The sequence below is a fragment of the Muscardinus avellanarius genome (genome assembly GCF_963383645.1).
Source record: "Muscardinus avellanarius genome assembly, chromosome: 5".
NCBI lineage: Eukaryota > Metazoa > Chordata > Mammalia > Rodentia > Gliridae > Muscardinus > Muscardinus avellanarius.
In genome coordinates this window covers 130,820,695-130,842,126 of record NC_137790.1, presented here as the reverse complement: position 1 = coordinate 130,842,126, position 21,432 = coordinate 130,820,695, and the positions used below count along the sequence as shown (strand labels likewise).

The 21,432-nt window shown below is 45.8% G+C and overlaps 1 protein-coding gene across 1 annotated transcript in view; it reads left to right on the top strand.

The window, feature by feature from the left end:
• Positions 1 to 148: 148 nt before the first annotated feature.
• TRIM42 (tripartite motif containing 42) overlaps positions 149 to 21,432 on the top strand; it is a gene marked incomplete at both ends in the record, with an annotated part of 34,907 nt that continues 13,623 nt past the window's right edge. Inside the window, 3 exons of the mRNA XM_080695844.1 lie at positions 149 to 489; positions 6,366 to 7,060; positions 12,768 to 13,588. Of these exons, the coding sequence (XP_080551970.1) occupies positions 149 to 489; positions 6,366 to 7,060; positions 12,768 to 13,588 (1,857 nt within the window). The remainder of the gene's footprint in view (positions 490 to 6,365; positions 7,061 to 12,767; positions 13,589 to 21,432) is intronic.

Here is a 21,432-nt window from a genome sequence, read left to right as displayed (position 1 = left end):
CACCACCTGTGAGGGCCTCCTAAACAGCCAGCTTCTTGCAACCCTCACCAGGGGGACCAGGGACGGCTCTGGTGGAGAGCCGAGAGCAGAATTCAGGTAGAGGAGAAGTCAGGAAGCCGGGGAACGGGGAGACTATCATATAGACACCATGGATAATGCTATGTGTGTATGCTCCCCGTGTTGTACATGGGAGAGATGCTGTCCCCAGCTGTGCTCCTGTCTCTGCTGCAAGTTCATCTTCACCTCGGAGCGGAACTGTACCTGCTTCCCCTGTCCTTACAAGGACGAGCGGAACTGCCAGTGCTGCCACTGCACCTGTGCCGAGAACCCCAACTGCCACTGGTGCTGCTGCTCCTGGGCCAATGACCCCAACTGCAAGTACTGCTGCACCGCCAGCAGTAACATCAAGTGCTACTATTACGAGAGTCGCTGCTGTCGCAATGCCACCATCACCTTCCACAAGGGCCGCCTCAGGAGCATCCGTACCTCGTAAGTACCAGGCAGCTAGCGTGGGGAAATGGTGCACCTGTGCCCGCTGTGGGTCCCCAGGATAAGCTAGCTTCTTCCCGAGTCTGTTTCTCCATACGCAAAAGGAAGCCAAGAAATTTGCAGAAATTTGCAGCAATTGGGTATATCCAAAAGAACCACTAACCATGTATAGAGCCCCCAAGTTCCATTAGAAACTCCCCTTTAAGCCTCAGTGCTCTTGACCTACAAAGGAGTAATGGCTAAGACTCCACCTAACCCTCATCCTGAGGCCATCCCATCATACCCTTAGGAAACTGAGCCTAAGGGTGCCGAGGACCATGCAGCTGGTAGGATGCAAAGTCAGGACTTGAACCCAGAGTCTCTGCTCTTGATTTTAAAATGCTGCACTGTGTAAAACCCCATAGTATGGATATCCCACAATTTTATAATCTGTTCATCTGTTGACGGACACCCAGGCTGGTTCCATAATTTCTTAATTTGGCTATTGTGAGCTATGCTTCTAGAACATGAATATGCATGTGTTACTATGATATTCTGACTTCCATTTCTTTGGAAAGATGCCCAAGAGTGGTATAAATGGGTCATATGGAGGTTCCATTACTAGTATTTTGAGGACTCTCTGCCCTTATCTCCATAGTGGCTGCACTAATTTGCAATCCTGTCCACAATGTATAAGAGTTCCCATTACCCCACATCCTCGCCAGCGATTATTTTTGTTTGTGTTCTTGATGATTGCCATTCTAAATGGGATTAGAGAGAATCTCAGGGCAGTTTGATTGCTAATGATGTTGAATATTTTTTCACATATTTATTGGCCATTTGTATTTCTTCTTTTGTGAGGTATCTGCTTAGCTCAATTGCCCAATTTTTTGATTGAGTAATTTTTTAGTGTTAAGTTTTTTACATTCTAAAAAAGAACAAAATTATGTCATTTTGAGGAAAATGGATGGAACTAGAGAATATTATGCTATGTGAGATTAGCCAGTCACAGAAAGTGAAAGGTCCTATGTTTTCTCTCAAACATGGAAGCTAGGGAGAAATTGGGATACAAAAGGGACCCCAGATAGAGGAAGCTTACTGAAGTGCTGGAGGAGTTCTAGTGGAAGGGGAAGTTCAATGAAGGAAACATTTCAGATGACGTTGTGTATGTCCACAGAATTATCAACACCCATCTTAAGATCATGTGGCCCTGGGGGGTGAGGAGGGAGTGGAGTGGTGTTGGGAGCCATTAAGGCTTTCCCCTAGATTTGTGTCTCTGACTCAGCTGACTGTCCTTCACCCAGAGTTAACAAGGTTTGGGGTTATGGAAAGTTCAAAGAGGTCTGAGAGAGGATCAGGTGGTGATGACACGAGGGTACTGATAGGCCTATCTGTAATGATGTGTTTTGTATTGGTCTTTATTGTATTCTGGTGGTGGTAGCACGAGAATGTTGATTGACCTGTAACTGTGTATAAATATCTCTGGAAAAACAAGGTCAGCATCAGCGCAATAAAGATGAGATTGACCCAGAAGCTGTGTTGGCCAGGAGTGTCCGCACGATAGAGAATACTGACCCAGGCATAGTCATCGACCCATAGGAAATATTGACCCATGAACAGGGGTCGACCAGTAGAGATAGTAGGCTGGCGGCTCCCCCACGTTAGGGTTAAAAACTCTTCATCCTCACGCCTCACTTCAGAACCCGTATTCTTGCTGGCTGGCTCTGGCAGGGTGGGAGACGGGGGAAGCTCACCGAGTCCTGTATGCATGTAAGTCCCTATCACCATGAACATCATTATGGTGTGTGATTACAGTGCACCAATAGAAGTATATTAAAATAAAATGCTGATTGCACATTGGAGACAAGGACACCAGCCATGATAGGGTAGGTAGGAAGATTAACTTGTGTGCCTTGAGGTCTACTATAAGATGCTAAAATATAAATTGCTCTTCCACCCATGAACTTTTGATATCTACCACAATTATTGGAAAAGTAAGAACTTCTATGGACCACTTTTGACTCCCACCAACCTATTTAAGTTCCCCAGGCACCCATGAAGTACCGCTGGTCTTTTATTTTTTCCCATCCAGTAGCCAAGGGATTTAGGGTCTCTATTACTCTTTGGAGGCAGTAACTTTCCGTGTCAGGCACGGTATCCTCTTCCTGCTCTTCCATGCATCTTTTTATATTTTTATTTTTTATTTTTGGTGGTACTGGGGTTCCTGGAAGCCCTTCTACCTCCGGGCTACACTCCCAGACCTATTTTATACTTTTTTTTAATTTTTGGAAACAGGGTCTCTTAAGCCAGCGCGGCTGGCTTTGAACCTGCGCGATCCTCCTATCTCTGCCTCCCAAGCCCGGGGATTACAAGCGTGCGCCACCACGCCCGGCTGACCATGCATCTTTTTATATCACACCTGAGAGGAATCTGGCGCACAGTAAGGGTGGCTTCCTTAGAGAGAGAAAGACTATATATAGCCCAGGCCCTGTAAGATTGCAGGATTGGGACAGACAGAACAGGCAGGTTGGAAGGCTTTCAAGGCTGGAAAAGCAATTCTGTGTGCAAAGGTTTGGTGAACTTAGTGAAAGAATATGATTTATTTTGCAATGAAGCACTTAGTAGATGCCTAATAAAGGTTACTCTTCACTGTAGATCTCACCAGAAATCCTAAGGTGTGGGAAGTGTAGTGTCCACACCCCTGTCCTCTCTCTGCTGCCCCTGTTCTTTGCACATCAGCCATAGAGAGGCACTGAGCCCATTTCTACTGCGAAGAGATGAAACTGGGACTTTGAGAAGATGCTTTAGGTATCAGTGGCTCCCAAACTTTACTGTCCATTGAAATCACTTGAAGATCTTTAAAAAAAAAAAAAAAAAAACACCGATGTGTATTCCCTATCCCTAAACATTCTAATCTTGTTAGTCTAGGGTACAACCTGGGCATCAGCATTTTAAGGGGTCAACCCCCCTCGGGTGATTCTAACGTGCACGATGGCCTGGTGGGGCCTGGGAGGGAGGCTGGGAGACTTGCCAGCCAGGTGTGACAGTGGGTGAGAAGCCAGGTGCAGAGAGACCTCACCTGAACTGGGGAGAGAGGATGGCCAGGCAAAGGAGCAGAGGATAGGTTGCTGGGCCTGGTGACTATTTGGACATGGGACCATGGCCTCTGAATGCCCATTGCATGCCCAAATCTCTGGGAGGGTGAGCAGGGATGCTTTGGGTGCCTGGGGGTCAGTTCTGGTGCACTGGCTCTTGGCTTCTGTCAGACTGGCCTCTTACCTTTGTCTCAACTCCTGCCTCCCTGGCTCCTCGTCATCCTAAATAAGTAAATCTTGTCTAAGTCTCCTCTTGGTAATCTTAGTAAATCGTATCTTCCTGTTCAGCAGCTTGCTGTCCTCCCTCACTTCTCCCTCTTTGATTCTCAGGGTCCTTATATTTTTATTAAGCTGAAGAAGCCCATCCAGCTGCCACAGGTACAATGAGCCTAGTCCTCTTGGCGACCCTTCAGGGCCCAAGCAGGGAGCTGGGGAGCAGAGAGAAACAGAGCCTAGAACCATGAGGCTGGCCGGCTGCGGCCTGGCATCCACAGCCTCAGGAATGAGCCGTCCTGGTACCAGACTGCACTGTGTCACCGCAGAGCCACTTCCCTGTTCTTCCCGTGCTTGGGAAGAAACTCTGACTTCCTGGGCTTCAAAAATGCAGCTCCTCTGACCAAGAGAGCAGGGAAGAAGACAGAGAGAGGGAAGGCAAGAGGGTAAAAGCAAAAGAAAAGGGAGTCCCAACTTCAAGACCAATACCAAACATTCCTGTGACCAGAGAAAAAATAGGCACAGCCATCAGGTGTGTGCTTCTTTACATCTTCTGTGCCCACAACCTATCCATTTATTCTTATAAACTGCTTTTGCTCTGATTATAACTTCTTACCCCAGACACTTGAACATTACGAGCATGCTTGCATCCCATCCATAGTTCTTACAATTAAATGTATGCAATCAGCCTCAGACACCAGGCAAATGAAGAAGCTTGGGACACACCGCACAATGGAAGAAGCCTGTCTTTTCATGGACTTGACCCCTCTTCTCCTCTGCTCCGGTCTTCTCTAAACTGCGGGCATTAGCTAGCTAAGCACAGAGGGAAGTCATTATAGTGGCCACGTTTATTCAATGCTTATCTAAATGCAATTAAGCACTCATCATGGATTCTCTCCTTTAGACTTCATAGAAGCCGCATAAAGAAGATATTATTGTGAGCTTTCATGTACAGGTGACGATGCTGAGGTGAAAGATATTAAGAAACTCTTCTCAAAGGTGCAACTCCATCGGTCCAAACTGTCCCTAGTGCCCGCCCACCCCATACCCTTAACCTGCTTGGCTGGGACTCAGATCACAAGGTTCCAGGCTTGGCTTAGGTATTGACCTCCTGGTGATCTGGGAAGGACACTTAGCCACCCTCTCTGTGTCCATCCTACCTACAATAATGATGATGCTGTCAATGCCCTCTAGACATGGCATACTGAGAACACACCTGTGGTGGGGCAGACTGGATGTACTGACTTATCATAACAAACAGGGACATATCCCAGGGGCCAGTGTGAGGGATCTTGATAAGACGGCATCAGTGAGTTGTGATCAGATTGGGGCTCATGCTAGGTGGGGACATAGGGATAAGTCTATTAGTAATCTTATTTTATTTTTGGTACTAAGGATTGAACCCAGGAGTATTCTACCTCTGAGCTACACCCCCAGCTCAATTTTTTTTATTTTTATTTAGAAACAGGGTCTGGTTAGGTTGATAAGAGTCTCACTATTTGCTGAGACTGCCCTTGGACCTGCAATCCTCCTGTCTCAGCCTCCCAAGTACTGGGGTTACAAGCATGCACCACCATGCCCTGCTCTGTTAGTAATCTTAATAAATCATATCTAGGAGGTGGGAAGAACAGAATGAGCCTAAATCTGAATTGGAAGGGGGGAAAAAAGCAACAGAAGCTTGGCCATTCTTGCAAGTTGGACCCTGGTGTTGCCTGAGTTCCAACACTATAAAGTGATCCTGTGTCTGCACTGATCCATCCCAGGCACCCATTGGCCTTGTCTGCTACCACTGTTCTGTGTAATTACTGATATCCACAGAACACCGTGGCCTAGCTGACAGTGCCAGACCAGTCTGCTGTGTTTTTCTTGCTCAAAAATCACTGGAGCAGGGGATCTTGCTTAGTGCTAGATGGCTTGCTTAGAATGTGTGGGGCCCTGGGTTTCACCCCCAGCTCTGCAAAACAATTGTTTTAAATGCGTCAAACAGGTGCTCCTTTTAGCCAGGTGTGATAACACACAGGCCTGTAATTCCTGTACTTACAAGAGTGAGACAGTAGGATGGTAGGTTCGAAGCCAGTCTCAGCAACCTAGCAAGAGGCTAAACAACATAGCAAGACCCTGTTTCAAAATTAAAACAAAATAGGTCTGGTTGTGTAGCTGAGATACACCTCTGAGTTCAATCCCTAGCAGTAGTAGCAGTATTAGTAGTAGTACTAGCAGCATAATAATAATAATAGTAATAATAATAATTAATAATAATAATAATAATAACAGCCAGCAGGTGCCGCTTTCTTGCTGTCTTGCAGGGCTTTTAGTTCTGATAAATACTAAATTCTATATTAATCCTCTTAAGAAGCTCTCTGGCTTGGATACCCATTGCATGAGGAAGCAGGCCTGAGAAAGGTTACCTGTCTCATCTGAGGTCCTCCAGCTAAGAGAGACGGAGACAGGCTTGCAGGCTAGGCATTCTAGCAGAACCTGGCCATCCCAAGGCGCAGCCTCTGGGTGCTGGACAGCTCTTTCGGAGGCCAGGAAACCGAGCAGCTAGCTCTTGAGCCTGCCCCTGACGCCCTGGCTTGCTTCTTCCAGCTCCAAGACCGCCCTGCGCGTGGGGCCCAGCGATACCCAGGTGGATGAGGTGAAGACGCCCACGAGCAGCCACCTGGTGGACCACCTCACCTGCCCCATGTGCAGCCGGCTGCGCCTGCACTCGTTCATGCTACCCTGCAACCACAGCCTGTGTGAGAAATGCCTGCGGCAGCTGCAGAAGCACGCAGAGGTCACGGAGAACTTCTTCATCCTCATCTGCCCGGTGTGCAGCCGCTCGCACTGCATGCCCTACAGCCACAAGATGCAGCTGCCGGAGAACTACCTGCGCGGACGCCTCACCAAGCGCTACATGCAGGAGCACGGCTACCTCAAGTGGCGCTTCGACCGCTCCTCTGGGCCCATCCTCTGCCAGGTGTGCCGCAGCCGGCGCATCGCCTACAAGCGCTGCATCACCTGCCGCCTCAACCTCTGCAACGACTGCCTGAAGGCCTTCCACTCCGACGTGGCCATGCAGGACCACGTCTTCGTGGACACCAGCGCCGAGGACCAGGACGAGAAGGTCTGCATCCAGCACCCGTCCAGCCGCATTAACGAGTACTGTCGCAGTGACAACCAGCTGCTCTGCACTTTCTGCAAGATCGCCTTCCACAACGGCCACGACACCGTCAGCCTCATCGACGCCTGCTCCGAGAGGGCCGCCGCGCTCTTCAGCGCCATCGCCAAGTTCAAAGCAGGTCTTGGCTGCTCCTCTCCCGCTTTCCGGGCGGGAGGCGATGGGGAGGGTGGCTGGGGCGATCTGTGAGTGGCAGCCCCCTGCCTTCGCCCAGCGGAGGCATCCCAGCCTGGGGAAGGGCTGAGCTACCTGGAGAGTCATTATCCCGCTGTCTACACTGGCAGCTTCCTCCAGCCGCGGCTTTGCCTCCCTCGTGGCTTGGTTTTCCCATTTGTAAAATGGCACGCCTGTAATCCCAGTATTTGGAATGCTGACACTGGAGGATCGCAGGTTCAAGGACAGGCTCAGCAATTTAGCGGGACTTTCAGCAACCCAATAAGACCCTGTTTCAAAACAAACACAAAAAGCACACAACAAACAAACAAACAAAAGGACTAAGGGTGTAGCTCAGAGGTAGAATGTCTCTGAGTTCAGGCCCCAGTACCACAAAAAGAGAAGGAAGGAAGGAATGAAAAGAAAGAAAAAGAGAGACAGAGAGAGAGAGAGAGAGAGAGAAAAGGAACGAAAGAGAGGAAGGAAGGAAGAGAATTTCCTGAGTGGGTTGCTCTGAGGATTAAGTTACTCCATGTAAAGTATGCAAAAAAAAAACCATCTGGCATATTTAATACAGATTCTATACAAGAGGTTACAAGAATGTGACCTTTGGCCTCATTTCCCCTTTGCCAAAAGCTTGGTTCCACACGATCCTAAAGTTCTGTGAATCTAAGATGTTTTGTGGCTAGAGTAGGATTTCTTCCCACCCACCCCCATTTGCAGAGGGAATTAAGCTAATGCTGAGAATCGTCATTTTAAATTTTCCCCTTTATAAACTTTTCCCCGAAGTTGCAGGGAAAGTGAAAGAAAGGAGTATTGCGAGCTTTCATGTACAGATGATAATGCTGGGGACAAAAGATATTAAGAAACTCTTCTCAAAGATGCAACTCCACCAGTGGTACACTCCATCAGATCCAAACTGTCTCTAATGCCGCCCACACCCTCACCCATCAACCTGCTTGGCTGGGTGTCAGCTCATAAGGGTTCCAGGCTTGGCTTAGGCATTGACTTCCTGATGATCTGGGAAGGACACTTAGCCACCCCCCTCTGTGTTTCACCCTACATACAATAATAATGATGCTGCCAATGCCCTCCAGACATGGTGTGCCAAGAACATGCCTGTGGTGGGGCAGATTGGATTATGTTTCATAGAGTTCTGTAAAGGACCCCATGATTTCTGGATGTGTCTTCACCAGGTTGGATCTGAGAGCCCTAGGGATACTTTAAGGGCCCTTTGACTTCAGCAGTAGCTTCTTGTATAAGGACCAACTTTGCATAGGCCTTTGGAACATATTAGGTCCAGCTCTCAAAAATCTGACAGTTCAGACACTCACATCCCTCCATGGATAAAACAACTGGGTCTCAAAGAAGTAATCGGCACAAGGCAGGTAGGAAGGGGCAGACTCCATCTATCTGACTCCAATGCCCATGTCAATTTCACGGCATTCACCTGAACACCTACTGTGTGCTAAACAGTGACCAGAATCTAAAAGCAAGAGTGTTGAGAGAGGACCACACTACCACCCACAGCCTCTTTCCTTAAGGAGTGGCCTGCAGCCAGTGATCAGGGTGCACCAGGTCAAGCCAGTCCTCCCCTTTGCCACGGGAAGGGGTATGGAGAGAGGAAGGTTTGCCCTGAGCAGCACAGAAAGGTCTATTTTGATATTCAGTTGGATCAGAGATAGACTGTGCTAATTTTCATATCACCTGAGACCTCTCTCCAGCATAGATATTTCAGGCATGCCTTAATTTTCTCAATTGCCACACCCCTGGAAACATTGCCAGTTGACATTCTATTCCATTTTGGAGCCAACACCAGCGAAGCCTTCTCTTAAACCCTAGAGTATTCACATGGCCAAGAAAACGATTGGATCTACTGGTTCCTAGATTGTTTTCTTAAGGTGGGCTTCATTGTCTGGCTCAGCTGGATTCCTTGGGGCCTCAGCATGAGGAAGGGATTGCTGCCTACAGCCTGCTGTAACTCCCATGCCAATGTGGGAAACCTGTGTCCTTAACATAGGAAAGGCCTATATCATTTTCTCAAAGTTCCGGACTCTTAAAAGTCACTCATGTTCAGTTGAAGGTTTAAGGACATACCAGTATAAATTCCGGGGAGCCCAGCATTTAGAAAGGGAGCAGAAACAATAGGTAAATTTAATAGTAAACATAAGTAAAGAAATTGTCCTGTTCATCATTCCCAAAGGAACAAACACAAAATGTTTTCAACCAGAGTTTGAACGTGTTCCTGAGCGCAGAATTCATATTCTGGGGAGGTACCACAGGTGTGCATCTTGAACACATCCCCACGGTTATTTGAAAGCAGCTGATCATAGAATACACATTAGGAGCCAGGCGTGGTGGCGCACGCTTGTAATCCCCATGCTTGGGAGGCGGAGACAGGAGGATCACGCAGGTTGGAAGCCAGCTGTGCTGGCTTAAGAGACCCTGTTTCCAAATAAAAATATAAAATAGGTCTGGGAGTGTAGCCCAGAGGTAGAAGGGTGTTCAGGAACCTCAGTACCACCAAAAAAAAAAAAAAGAATACACATTAGGAAATTCTGGGACCTAGAAAGAAGACCGGATGAGGAGTTTCATTAACTAACAACCTGTGTTCCGGTCTCATCTCCATAAGGTACAGGCTGAGCAGCAGGGATTTTATTTTTAAGCCCTCCATGTGATTCTGATGTATCGTCAAGATTGAGAACCACTCGGTTAAGGGAACTCAGAACCCAGGCTTCTTGCCACTCAGAGTGTGGCCCAAGGACCAGCAGCTTTGGTATCACCTGGGAGCTTGTTAGAAAGGCAGGATCTCAGCCCCCGCCCCAGGCCTCTTGCATCAAAAATCTGCGTTTTCTTTTTGCAAGATCCTCAGGAGATTTCTTGGATTAGATTCTAAGTCTAGGTGGATTCTTGAGCTCCAATCCGGGCCAATTGGCTCAAAAGGTCAGCAGGTGAAGTCAGAAGAAAAATGTTTCTAAAGCTTCCCAGGTGATCCTGGTGATCAGAGAGGGCTGAGCACTACCGTTCCTATAAATTTAGAATACAGGCTTTGGAGTCAGATAAATAGAAGTCAGGACAGAGCCTTTTCCTCCCATTCCCCTGATATGTGACTCTGGGCAATCATCTAACCTCTGGAACCTTATTTTCCCCATCTATAAATAAGAATATTATCCTATTATATAGGAAAATATATGTGGTATGTGATAACATATTGATCTGGACCATAATATGTGATGATACATAGATCTGGTCTGTAAAAATATTTAATAGAGTTGCTAGCTTTCAGTGTATTGCCAAAAAAGACCTTGATCTGACTTTGATCTATGACCAGCTCTTCCCAAACCACCTATTTGTGAGGTTTTATTTAGGGGTACTTCTGGCCTCCTTTTCTTTTCTCCTCTCCTGGCCCTGCCTCTCCTCTCACAGTTTTCATCCCATCTCCAGGACTCTGCTATATATAAACTGAACTAATCCCCAATAAAGCGAGACATTTCCTACCCAGGTATCTTTAACAGAGAGGCAACTATTGACTAGTCAAAGGAAATGATGCAAAAAGTGGAATTCCAGCTGCCAGACGTCATAGTGGGTTTGAATTGGGGGAAATCAAGGAGCACTTGAAAGCCCGGTTCAGCTTACACACTAGTAGTTTCCTGTTCAACACCCACCTACATTGTCTCAGAGCTGGTTTGAGAAAAGAGGTAAATAGAAGAAGTGTGGGCTTTAGGGAGTAGGTCAGAAAGCAATGTTGCTGACATTCACTCCACAGATGTTAGAAAACAGACACCTTTTTTTTTTTTTTTTTTTTTTTTTGGTGGTACTGGGGTTCCTGGAAGCCCTTCTACCTCCGGGCTACACTCCCAGACCTATTTTACATTTTTGAAACAGGGTCTCTTACGCCAGCACGGCTGGCTTCGAACCTGCGCGATCCTCCTGTCTCCGCCTCCCAAGCGCGGGGATTACAAGCGTGCGCCACCACGCCCGGCTAAAACAGACACCTTTTGATCACCTCTACACTAAACAGCCACAGTGGTGACCAAGGCACCTGCAGACCCTGTTCTTGTGGTCTGACAGAATCAAGGGTTTCTCTTACTCATAAACATATCACTGTTACCACCCAGAGAAAATCAGCCTCTGTGGACCAGAGGTGTTGCCAAGAAACAGATGCAGAAATATTTGATCATCTTCACTCTTGAATAAAACTTGATGAGGATTATACATCAATTCACTTCTGCATTGGCCTTCGATGAGGAGGAGCTAACCTCTAGGACAGAGCAGTGAAGGCTGACATTCTTTGAATTGCTACCTAGTGCTTAAAACCATTGAAAGCCAACAAATGTTTCATTTCCCAGAAAGAGATGTGGCATGTGTTCACCCAGCTGTAGCATCCTCTAGGTGCGGTGTTGTGGGGTTTATGAGTACATTGAGCACAGGTATACTCTCCTGCTCCTAGCCATATCCCTAGTGCCCAGAAAGTCACGCAACACGTACCAGGGCTCCAGTAAATGTTTGCTGAATGATCGACAGAGTGAACTTAAATACGAAACGCTATCAAAGAGGGCACAGAATAAATTGGTTCTCTCTGAAGAGTGACAGCAGACCCTTTCTTGAAATGAGATAGAAAAAGTCAAGAGAGGGAAGGTAGCTGAATCATGAGAGAAACAAAGACCCCTCGTTGAGGGACGAAGGTGTGTGAGAGAGTTGCCTCTGTGGAAGACAACTTCTTTGCTGGTTTTTCCACTGCTGATTGGTTTGGATTCTTGGTGAATGGGGCAAGGTAATATTTAGAAGTAGCCATGAGAAATTTAGTTCCATCTCCTACCACTGCAAAGGCTCAGCTTCCCAACAGGGAAAAACAAGGTCTGCTAACTTTGTGACCTCACCTCATCCCTGCTCCAACTTGCAGACAATTGAAGTCTGGTGAAAACCAATATCACAAGTGACCGATTCTTGCTGTGAGAAAGAAGTACGTAGGGGAGGATGGTTGGTTGTACCTGAGGCAAGAATTAGAGAAAAACGAAGGGTGGGGAGGAAATTCATCTCATATTCTAGCCTGTTTTAGCCCTTCCTTCCCCTCTCGGCTCACTTCCTGGGAATCCAGAGTAATTTGCTGCATTCTGCTGTGGCCTGGACACCTGTGGAGAGAAACTTTTTTATTTATTATTTATTTATTTATTTATTTATTTATTTTTTGCGGTACTGGGATGGAACTCAGGAGCATTCTATCTCCAAGCTACATGCCCAGCCCTTTTTTTTTTTTTTTTTTTTTTTTTTTTTTTTTTTTTTTTGGTGGTACTGGGGGTGGAACTCAGAGGCTTTCTACTACCGGGCTATACTCCCAGACCCATTTTATATTTTATTTGGAAACAGGGTCTCACTAAGTTGCTGAGAGCCTCACTAAGTAGCTGAGGCTGGCTTCGAACCTGCGCAATCCTCCTGTCTCAGCCTCCCAAGCGCGGGGATAACAAGCGTGCGCCACTACGCCCGGCTTATTTTTTTTTTTTTTTATTCTTTATTTTGAAGCAGGGTCTCACTGAGTCTCAAAGGACCTCACTACATAGCTAAGGCTGTCCACAAACTGTGATCCTCCTGTTTCAGCCTCCCAGATGCTGGGAGTACAAGCGTGCACCACCACACCGGGCTGGAGAGGAACACTAACTAACTTGGTTGTTTTGCAGTCCGCTATGAAATCGACAATGACCTAATGGAGTTCAATATTTTGAAAAACAGCTTTAAAGCTGACAAAGAAGCCAAGAGAAAAGAGATCCGAAATGGATTTCTCAAGCTACGCAGCATCCTTCAGGAGAAAGAGAAGTCCATCATGGAACAGATAGAAAATCTGGAAGTGTCCCGGCAGAAAGAGATTGAAAAATACGTGTATGTTACAACCACGAAAGTAAACGAAATGGACGGCCTGATTGCCTACTCCAAGGAAGCCCTGAAGGAGACGGGCCAGGTGGCTTTCCTGCAGTCTGCCAAGATCCTGGTGGACCAGATAGAGGATGGTATCCAGAGCACCTTCCGGCCAGACCCTCACCTGAGGCTGCACTCCATACACTGCATGCCGCTGGACTTCGCAGAGCTGTCCAGTGCGATCCATGAGCTCTTCCCCACCGGCCCCAAGAAAGTGTGCTCCTCCGGGGACTCCCTGCCTTCCCCCTACCCCATGCATTCCGAAATGACGATTGCCAGGAAAGTCACTTTCAGTACCCACAGCTTCGGCAACCAGCAGATATACCAGCGGAGCTCCTCCTTGCTGTCCTTCAACACTGCCACCGAGAAGCCCAAGATGGGGCTGGAGGTCTATGGGAGGGCCCAGTCAGCCACACCTGCCAAGCCCACGGATGGCCTCTACACCTACTGGAGTGCTACGGCAGAGAATCAGCCTGTGCAGAACACCAGCAGCTTCCACAACTGGTACTCATTCAATGATACCTCTGTGAAGACCCCGGGCCCAATTGTCATCTACCAGACACTGGTGTATCCAAGAGCTGCCAAGGTGAGAAAGGGGGAGGGCCAGGGCACAAACTGGGAGTGAGTTTTCAAGGAAGGTGGTATATACCAACTTAACCTCTAGGATCTGGACATTCTAAATCTGCTTCTCTGGATCCTGTGGCCAACCCATTCAAAAAGACAAGTTCCTAAAATCTGAGTAACCCGAAATTGGTTTAAACCAGTCTGTGTATCTAACTTAGAGTCACAAGTACATCTAAAAGCTGCACCCCACTCCAGAGGTAGCCTATCTGTTGAGGGAGATCTCAAGTTGGGAACTGAAGTAATTTGAAGAGACTATTTGAAGAGTGTAGTATTTCCCAAAGGAATTCATATAATAAAGAGTGCAGAAATTAGTTAGAAACGCAGACTCCATTACCCATCAGCAGTTGATTGCTTTAAATTGCTGTCTTTCCTTAAGAAAACAGCCAGACTCTACCGGATTTGGAAAGACTGGACGGCTAATCCCAACAGGATTCCAACTTATGTCTCCTGAGATTCCTCTTCTTCTTCTTCTTCTTTTTTTTTTTTTTTTTTTTGTTGTTGTTGGTGGTGGTGGTGGTGGTGGTTTGTGCTGGAGGGGAACGGTGGAGTGTCAGTTCTCACACAAATATCAATGACTGCCATGACTGACCTCAAGAAACATGGGTTCCCTCGACCCTCTTGACCTACAACATGGACAAATGGTCTTCTCTTAACATATCTTTCAAGTCCAGAGGGACGTAAATTGAATTGCTTATGAAATACCTTATTTTAAAACTGAACGAGTCAAAAAGATAACATGCAACTAGACATTCAATTGGAGTGTGCCCTGCCTTGGAGTTTCCAAGGGGCCACCTCCCAAACCAGCCCATAATCCTGCTTCCATGCAACAGAGCCCATCTTTTGTCCCCATAATATGAGAATACACCCAAAGACATTTAGCATCCTCAGACTCCCAAAGTACCCAGAGATGTTGTTAAAATGCAGTTTCTGTGTCAGTGGGTTTCCCTAGGGCCTGAGACTCTATTCCTCACAAACTTCTAGATGTCGAAATGCTACTACAGACTTCACTTTGGTATGAAGAGTCTGAAAACAAGAAACAGAGGCCAAACACAGACCAAGCTTTACATTCCCCCTCTCCTGAGACATCATTATCCATGTTTTAGAATCTATAATTGATGTCAAGAATGGCCATCCCGTATAAGGGAGAACATGTCTCCCAGAGGCTGTCAGACACAGTGAAGTATTCCTGGCTTTCCCATAGAGATGCCTGTAACTGAGAAGCTCAGCTACTAAATCTACAAGAGCCATCCACTGTGGAGATGACATTAACTCAGGGGCGGCACTAAGTCTCATCCGCATGTCAGCTCATGCATCTGTTAAAACCTAATGAAAGTTGGCAAGATCTTGCTCTAGAGCAAAGATCTGGGGGTATCTACCTGGGGAAAGTCACTCCATGCTATCTATTAGTCATCCCAGGATGAGCTCAAGAAGGAACTACATAGAATAACCTCTTGGTCAAGCCATTGAATGTCAAGAGAGGACGCCTACTTCCAGACAGTGATATTTGTTGTAAAAATATCACTGATCCTTCTGTGAGGGTTAGGAGATGAACCTCACACAGGATTCATAGTGTTCAGTGATGCAAAAGATTAGGCCTATGTTGACATCTCTCTCAAATCTTTAGGATTCGGGGCGTTGAAAATATTATTCTAGTCTTGTGAATTGTTAATACACATTTAAAAACCCCAAAGATTTTTCCAAATCAATTTTATTTCTAGAAATTTCTTCCTGAAAAATGTTTAAAAATTCAGATGAAGATTCATACCCCAAAGTGTTCATTGCAGCACATATTTATTAGAAACAACCTAAGTGTTCCACTGTAGAAAGATTAAATTATTTATGGGACAGTTTTAAAAGATGGGGCTTTCCTGAATTTTTAATGATGTAGGAAAATATATAAAATATATTAAGCGAAAGAAAGGAGTCAAAGGAAAATAATACAGAATATATGTATTTGAATATTTGTGTGTATTCTAAAATCTGAAAGAAACAATAACGAATAATAATAATAATGAATTAACTAGTTTGTGGAATTTTGAGTATGTTTATTTTCTTCCCTTATACTTTTCCTGTATTTTCCAGTTACAATAAATGGTTCATTTTGATAATTAGTAAAAATTAAACTAATTTTAAAGTTTTATAACTGTATCTGTAAGATTTGTATACTCATAAAATTATAAGCTAATTTTAGGCCGGGTGTGGTGGCGCACACTTGTAATCCCCGCGCTTGGGAGGCAGAGACAGGAGGATCGCGCAGGTTCGAAGCTAGCCCCGCGCGCTGGCTTAGGAGACCCTGTTTCCAAATAAAAATGCAAAAATAGGTCTGGGAGTGTAGCCTGGAGGTAGAAGGGCTTCCAGGAACCCCAGTACCACCAAAAAAAAAAAATTATAAGCTAATTTTATCTCACAAATTTAAATTTATTAAAATTTTAATAAATGAACTTGATAGTTGCTTTAAAATATATTTGTTATAAAAATATTTAGAATCCCATACACCATCTGCTGATTGAGACTTGTTAATACATTTCTTCCCAGGATTTGATATTTTGTGCTTTAAGTGTGAAAATATATTCTCCATTATTGGATAAGTCATTTCACCTCTCAGAATATTTCCTTGTGTATAATATAGGGAGCTGAAATAGATAACCTTTCATCTTCAAATCTTCTGTGGTTCCACTGGAATTTTATAAAGGTATCTTTTCTGAACCTGGGTGTCGCGCGCAGTGACGACTCTTACACGATCTTCCTCAAGCAGTTTTATTACCCCAGGTTCTTGTACAGTTCCCGCAAATCTTCTTCCCGTAAATCTTCTCTTCTCTCTCTCTTCCCCCCAGAGATCTTCCCCTTATATAGAGCCCAACAGCCAATCAGCAGACTGTTCACGTGCACAACTCATGGCAACAGCCAGTCCATTGGCTGTTGCCCTATGGCATGCGGTGTTCCCGTGTATCTCATGCTCTTGTCGTCACTTCCTGAAAGCTGTTTACCACCTAAGTGCTCTGGGGAAGATTTCCGCTCAGCGCCATCTTAGCTCTCGGACTTACTGGCTGATGGGCGGGGCCCGTCACAGTTCCCCCTTTTTTGTTTTTTCAGACAGGAGAGGACAGAGGACTCAACCCCTGTATGTTTGGAAGGGGCTTCTAGGCCCACCACCTTTTGCCAGGGACGGGACAAGAATCAGTGGCAACCCGTATGCAGTTGAGCATGCCCTCCTCGGGATGCACCCTCCCGGGGTCCCGAGTGCAGTCCTAGCTGGCATCCTGTCATTAAGACTTTCCCATCGCCGCAAGCCATATTTGAGGGGATTGTCCCAACTCCATGGCTGCAAATGCCTGAGCTATGAGCACTTGATCTGTAGCGCGCTGATGGATTAGTTTTCTAAGACAGTAGAGACATAAGATACACAGTAAGACCAGACAAAGACCAAGAGCACCCAGTCCAGCCCACTCTTTTAAATGACGAGCTGCTTGTTGGATCCAGGACATCAAGGTGCGGGCCATCACCGGGTCAACTTGAGTAGTATTGGTTTTGATGATCTCCAACCGCAACCGTCTTGTCAAATTGTCAAATTTCGATGACCGGTTATCTGTAGGATATGCAGAAAGCTCGCAAGAAAGATTAGCGGCAATAAACGCATTATCATTAATCATGACAAGGGGAGCTAAATCCGTGCAACTGCCATTTATCCCACAAAGAAGCCACAGATCAAATAGGTTAGAATGAAAGGCCATGGTCAGGCTCTAATAAGTAAAATTATAACCTGCAAAAGTAGAATTTGCTCCTGTGCCAATTTTAAGGGGAAAAGGTAAAAGGATTAAGCGGGGAAGAACTTGAGCAGAATGACTCAAAGGCAATAGAAAAGAAAAAGCAGTCAAAAGCCCCCATTGTGGATCACTTCCTATCCTTGGAATTCCACAGTATCATGGTCCCCAAAAGAATCAGTCGATGGCTCATCATCCTTTTGTTTCACCAGACGAGTCAGCCGCTCTGGAACCCAGACAGGATCGGCGCCGTTCTGTGGAAACACACAAACAGAGCCTCTGGCCCATGTGAGCACTGGGTCAGGTCCCCTCCATTGCCCTGTGAGGGCATCCTTCCAACGCACGAAACCCTGGCTCGTACCCGAGGGGGCAAAATGACGATCGGCAGCAGTCTTGCCATTGACATCTAATTGCAAAAAATTCAAAGTAAAAAGGGCTAAGGATAGGCGCTGCTTCGGTTTCATATTGGTTCCAATTCCCTCTTTTTGTTTTATCAAGCATTCTTTAAGAGTACGATGGGCGCGTTCCACAATACCCTGTCCCTGAGGGTTGTACGGAAGGCCATGCTTTAGAGTTATTCCCATCTGTGAACAAAAGGATGTGAATTTTTGGGAAGTATAAGCCGGGCCATTATCAGTTTTTATTTCTTTAGGCATATTCCATGCTGCCCAGGCCTCAAGGCAATGATTGACGACGTCATGTGCCTTTTCCCCGGCATGAGCAGATGCATGAATAATTCCAGAGACAGTATCTATGGAAACATGGATATATTTCAATTTTCCAAATTCAGATATGTGAGTTACATCCATTTGCCAGAGATGTAGAGGGAGCAAGCCTCGTGGGCAAATGCCCACATGTGGGGGGTGTAAAAAAGGGGCACAGGCATTACAGGTTTTTACAATTTCCCGAGCCTGATGTCGAGGGATTTTAAATCGCTGTTGTAATGTTTTAGAATTTACATGATATTGACGGTGAAATGCCTGTGCCTGTTGCATTTGAGTAAGAGAAAAAATCATATGTATCTTGGTGAGTTTATCTACTAGATCATTTCCATATGTAATAGGGCCAGGTAATCCAGTATGTGCCCTAACGTGCTGGATAAAGAATGGTGTCTTTCTTAAATGTATATAAATCTGGATTTGGCTAGCCATAGAATGAATAGGAGTATGTAAAGAGAGTTGACCCGCGCATTCAAGCGATCTAACCAGATTAACCACATATTGTGAATCTGATAATAAATTGAAAGGAGAAGAAACTCTCTTAAAAATTTCTAAAACAATATTTAATTCAACCAGTTGTGGAGAGGTATGTGAATATTGGATGATAACAGGATCGCTTCCCTCTATTAGGTAGGCCCCCACACCAGTTTTGGATCCATCAGTAAAAATGTTAATTGCATTAGCTACAGGTTTGTTTTTAGTGACCAATGGGAAAATGAGAGGATGTTCCAGAACAAAATGTAACAATGGATCTTTGGGAAGATGATTGTCTATTTCACCACTGAAAGAGCACATAAGTATAGCCCAATCATCAATAGTGGCTACCAGCGTTTGTACTTGCAGAGCAGTGTACGGTACCACCAACTTATCGGGCGTTCTGCCAAAATGTTGGATGCACTGCTGAATGGCTTTAAGGGCAAGGCTTGCTACACTGGTGGGATAATATTCAACTACCTTTTGAGGGGAGACTTTGGGGTGAATCCAAAGAAGGGGTCCTTGTTGCCAAAGAACACTAGTAGGCTGTTTTTCAGTGGCCAGGATACAAGCCCATAATGGCTGTCCAGGGGTCACTCGACGGAGAGACGCTTTCGTAAGTGCTTGTTCTACTAATTGTAACGCATGGCGGGCCTCATCGGTAAGGACGCGAGGAGAATCTAATTGAGGATTGCCTACGAGCAGATTATATAAAGGTTTCAAGGCATGGTTAGGAATTTGTAAAAAGGGTCGAACCCAATTAATGTCTCCCAACAGTTTTTGGAAATCATTGAGGGTTTTTAATTGATCAGTGCGGATGATTAATTTTTGAGGCAGGACTGCATGGGGGAGAACAATGTTGCCAAGAAAGTGTATATTTTCTCCTCTTTGTACCTTTTCTGAGGCGATGAATAATTGATGAGTTTCCAAAATCTTTACAAGGTGACAATAAGCCTCCTCAAGTATGGAGGGATTTTTTGTGGTTAACAAAATGTCATCCATGTAATGAATACACCGAATTTCTGGAAATTTGGTTTTTACGGGCTCAAGAGCACTATTTACATATAATTGACAGAGGGTAGGGCTATTGGCCATTCCTTGTGGGAGGACCACCCATTCATATCTACTGTCAATTTCCTCTTGATTAATAGAGGGAACAGTAAAAGCAAAACGAGGAGTATCCGCAGGATTTAAAGGGATGGAGAAAAAACAATCTTTTATATCTATGCTGATAAGTGGCCACTCCTTCGGAATAGCAGAGAGGAGTGGAAGCCCTCGTTGGACTGGCCCCATAATCTGCATTTGGCTATTTATGGCTCGGAGGTCGTGTAATAACCTCCATTTTCCAGATTTTTTCTTTATCACAAAAATCGGGGTATTCCAAGGAGAGGTGGATGGCCGGATATGGCCTAACTGTAATTGCTCTTGTACTAATTTCCTTGTTACTTCAAGCTTTTCACGGGAGAGAGGCCACTGAGGAACCCATACTGGATCTCCCGTCTTCCAGGTAATGGGAATTGCCTCCTCAGTGGCTACTGCACAAAACCCAGTTCCTCGCGACCACTCTTTTCTTTAGTAGGAATTGGGCTTTTACGTCCCTGGAGGTGTTTTCCCAGCCCGTAGGAAGGGTGGTAGCCCTGGCGAAGGAGAATATTATGGGCTTGGGGGAAATAAGATGTATTTTGTAAGGAATATCCCATGTCCACTAATAAATCTCTTCCCCAGAGGGAAACTGGCAGCTCCAGCACATAGGGTTCAAACTGCCCCTTATGTCCCTCCTGATCTTTCCAATGTAAAGCCCTAGCACTGAGGTCAGGGGTTTTAGCATAACCCAAACCTCTAAGTTCTCCGGTAGCCTTTTGAGTGGGCCATGAAGATGACCAATCTTTACAGGCGATGACACTTTTATCTGCCCCAGTATCTAAAAGTCCTAGGATTTGCTTGCCTTCCACGTCCAAGGTTATCAAGGGACGAGTTCCCATATCAAAGGCAAGAGATATTAACTCATTTCCTGAAGAACCGAACCCACCAATACCGCGTCGTCCCTCTGCTGAAGGAAACATACCATGTAGACTGGGAAGCAAAAGTAACTGTGCCACTCTATCCCCAGGGGAAATGGCAACGATACCCCGGGGCGCTGAAACCATCACTTTGATGATACCGGTATAATCCTCATCTATAACCCCCGGATGGACTACAAGTCCTTTCATGGTAGAGGAAGACCTTCCAAAAAGTAAGCCAACAGAATTAGGTGGCAGAGGACCTTGAAAATCTGTTTCAATAATTTGAACCCCCATTTGTGGCGTTAATACCAGCCTGGAGGTGGCACAGAGGTCCAATCCTGCCGAACCTGGAGTGGCTCGCCGGACTGTTCCGGAGGCTGTAAATTGGGCCACTGAGGTGGCTGTGTCTCCATGGCCCCATACACCTGAGGGTTCCCATATTTTTGTGGGCCCTGGGAACGAGGGCCCGCCCTCCCGTTTTTTGTCTGAGTATTTGATGATTGCTTTCCAGTATAGGGCAAGGGGTTGCCATCGATATCTTTAACCGAACGGCACTCAAAAGTAGGATGCCTTCCTTTTCTACATCGACGACAATACTCAGGAGGAGAAGGATAAGATTGGGACGCCCTACACTTAGGACAATCTCGTTTTAAGTGTCCTGTCGCTCCACAGGAAAAACAATTGCCATTTTTGGTACTATTCTTACTTTGTTGTCCGGAGGCCTGTATAATGGCTGCAGCAAGTCCTGAATTGGTTAAGGGTCCTCCGAGTTCCCTGCACACCTTCATCCACACCTCTAGGCCTTTATGTTTGTAAGGAGTGATGGCCTGTCTGCATTCTTTAGTGCAT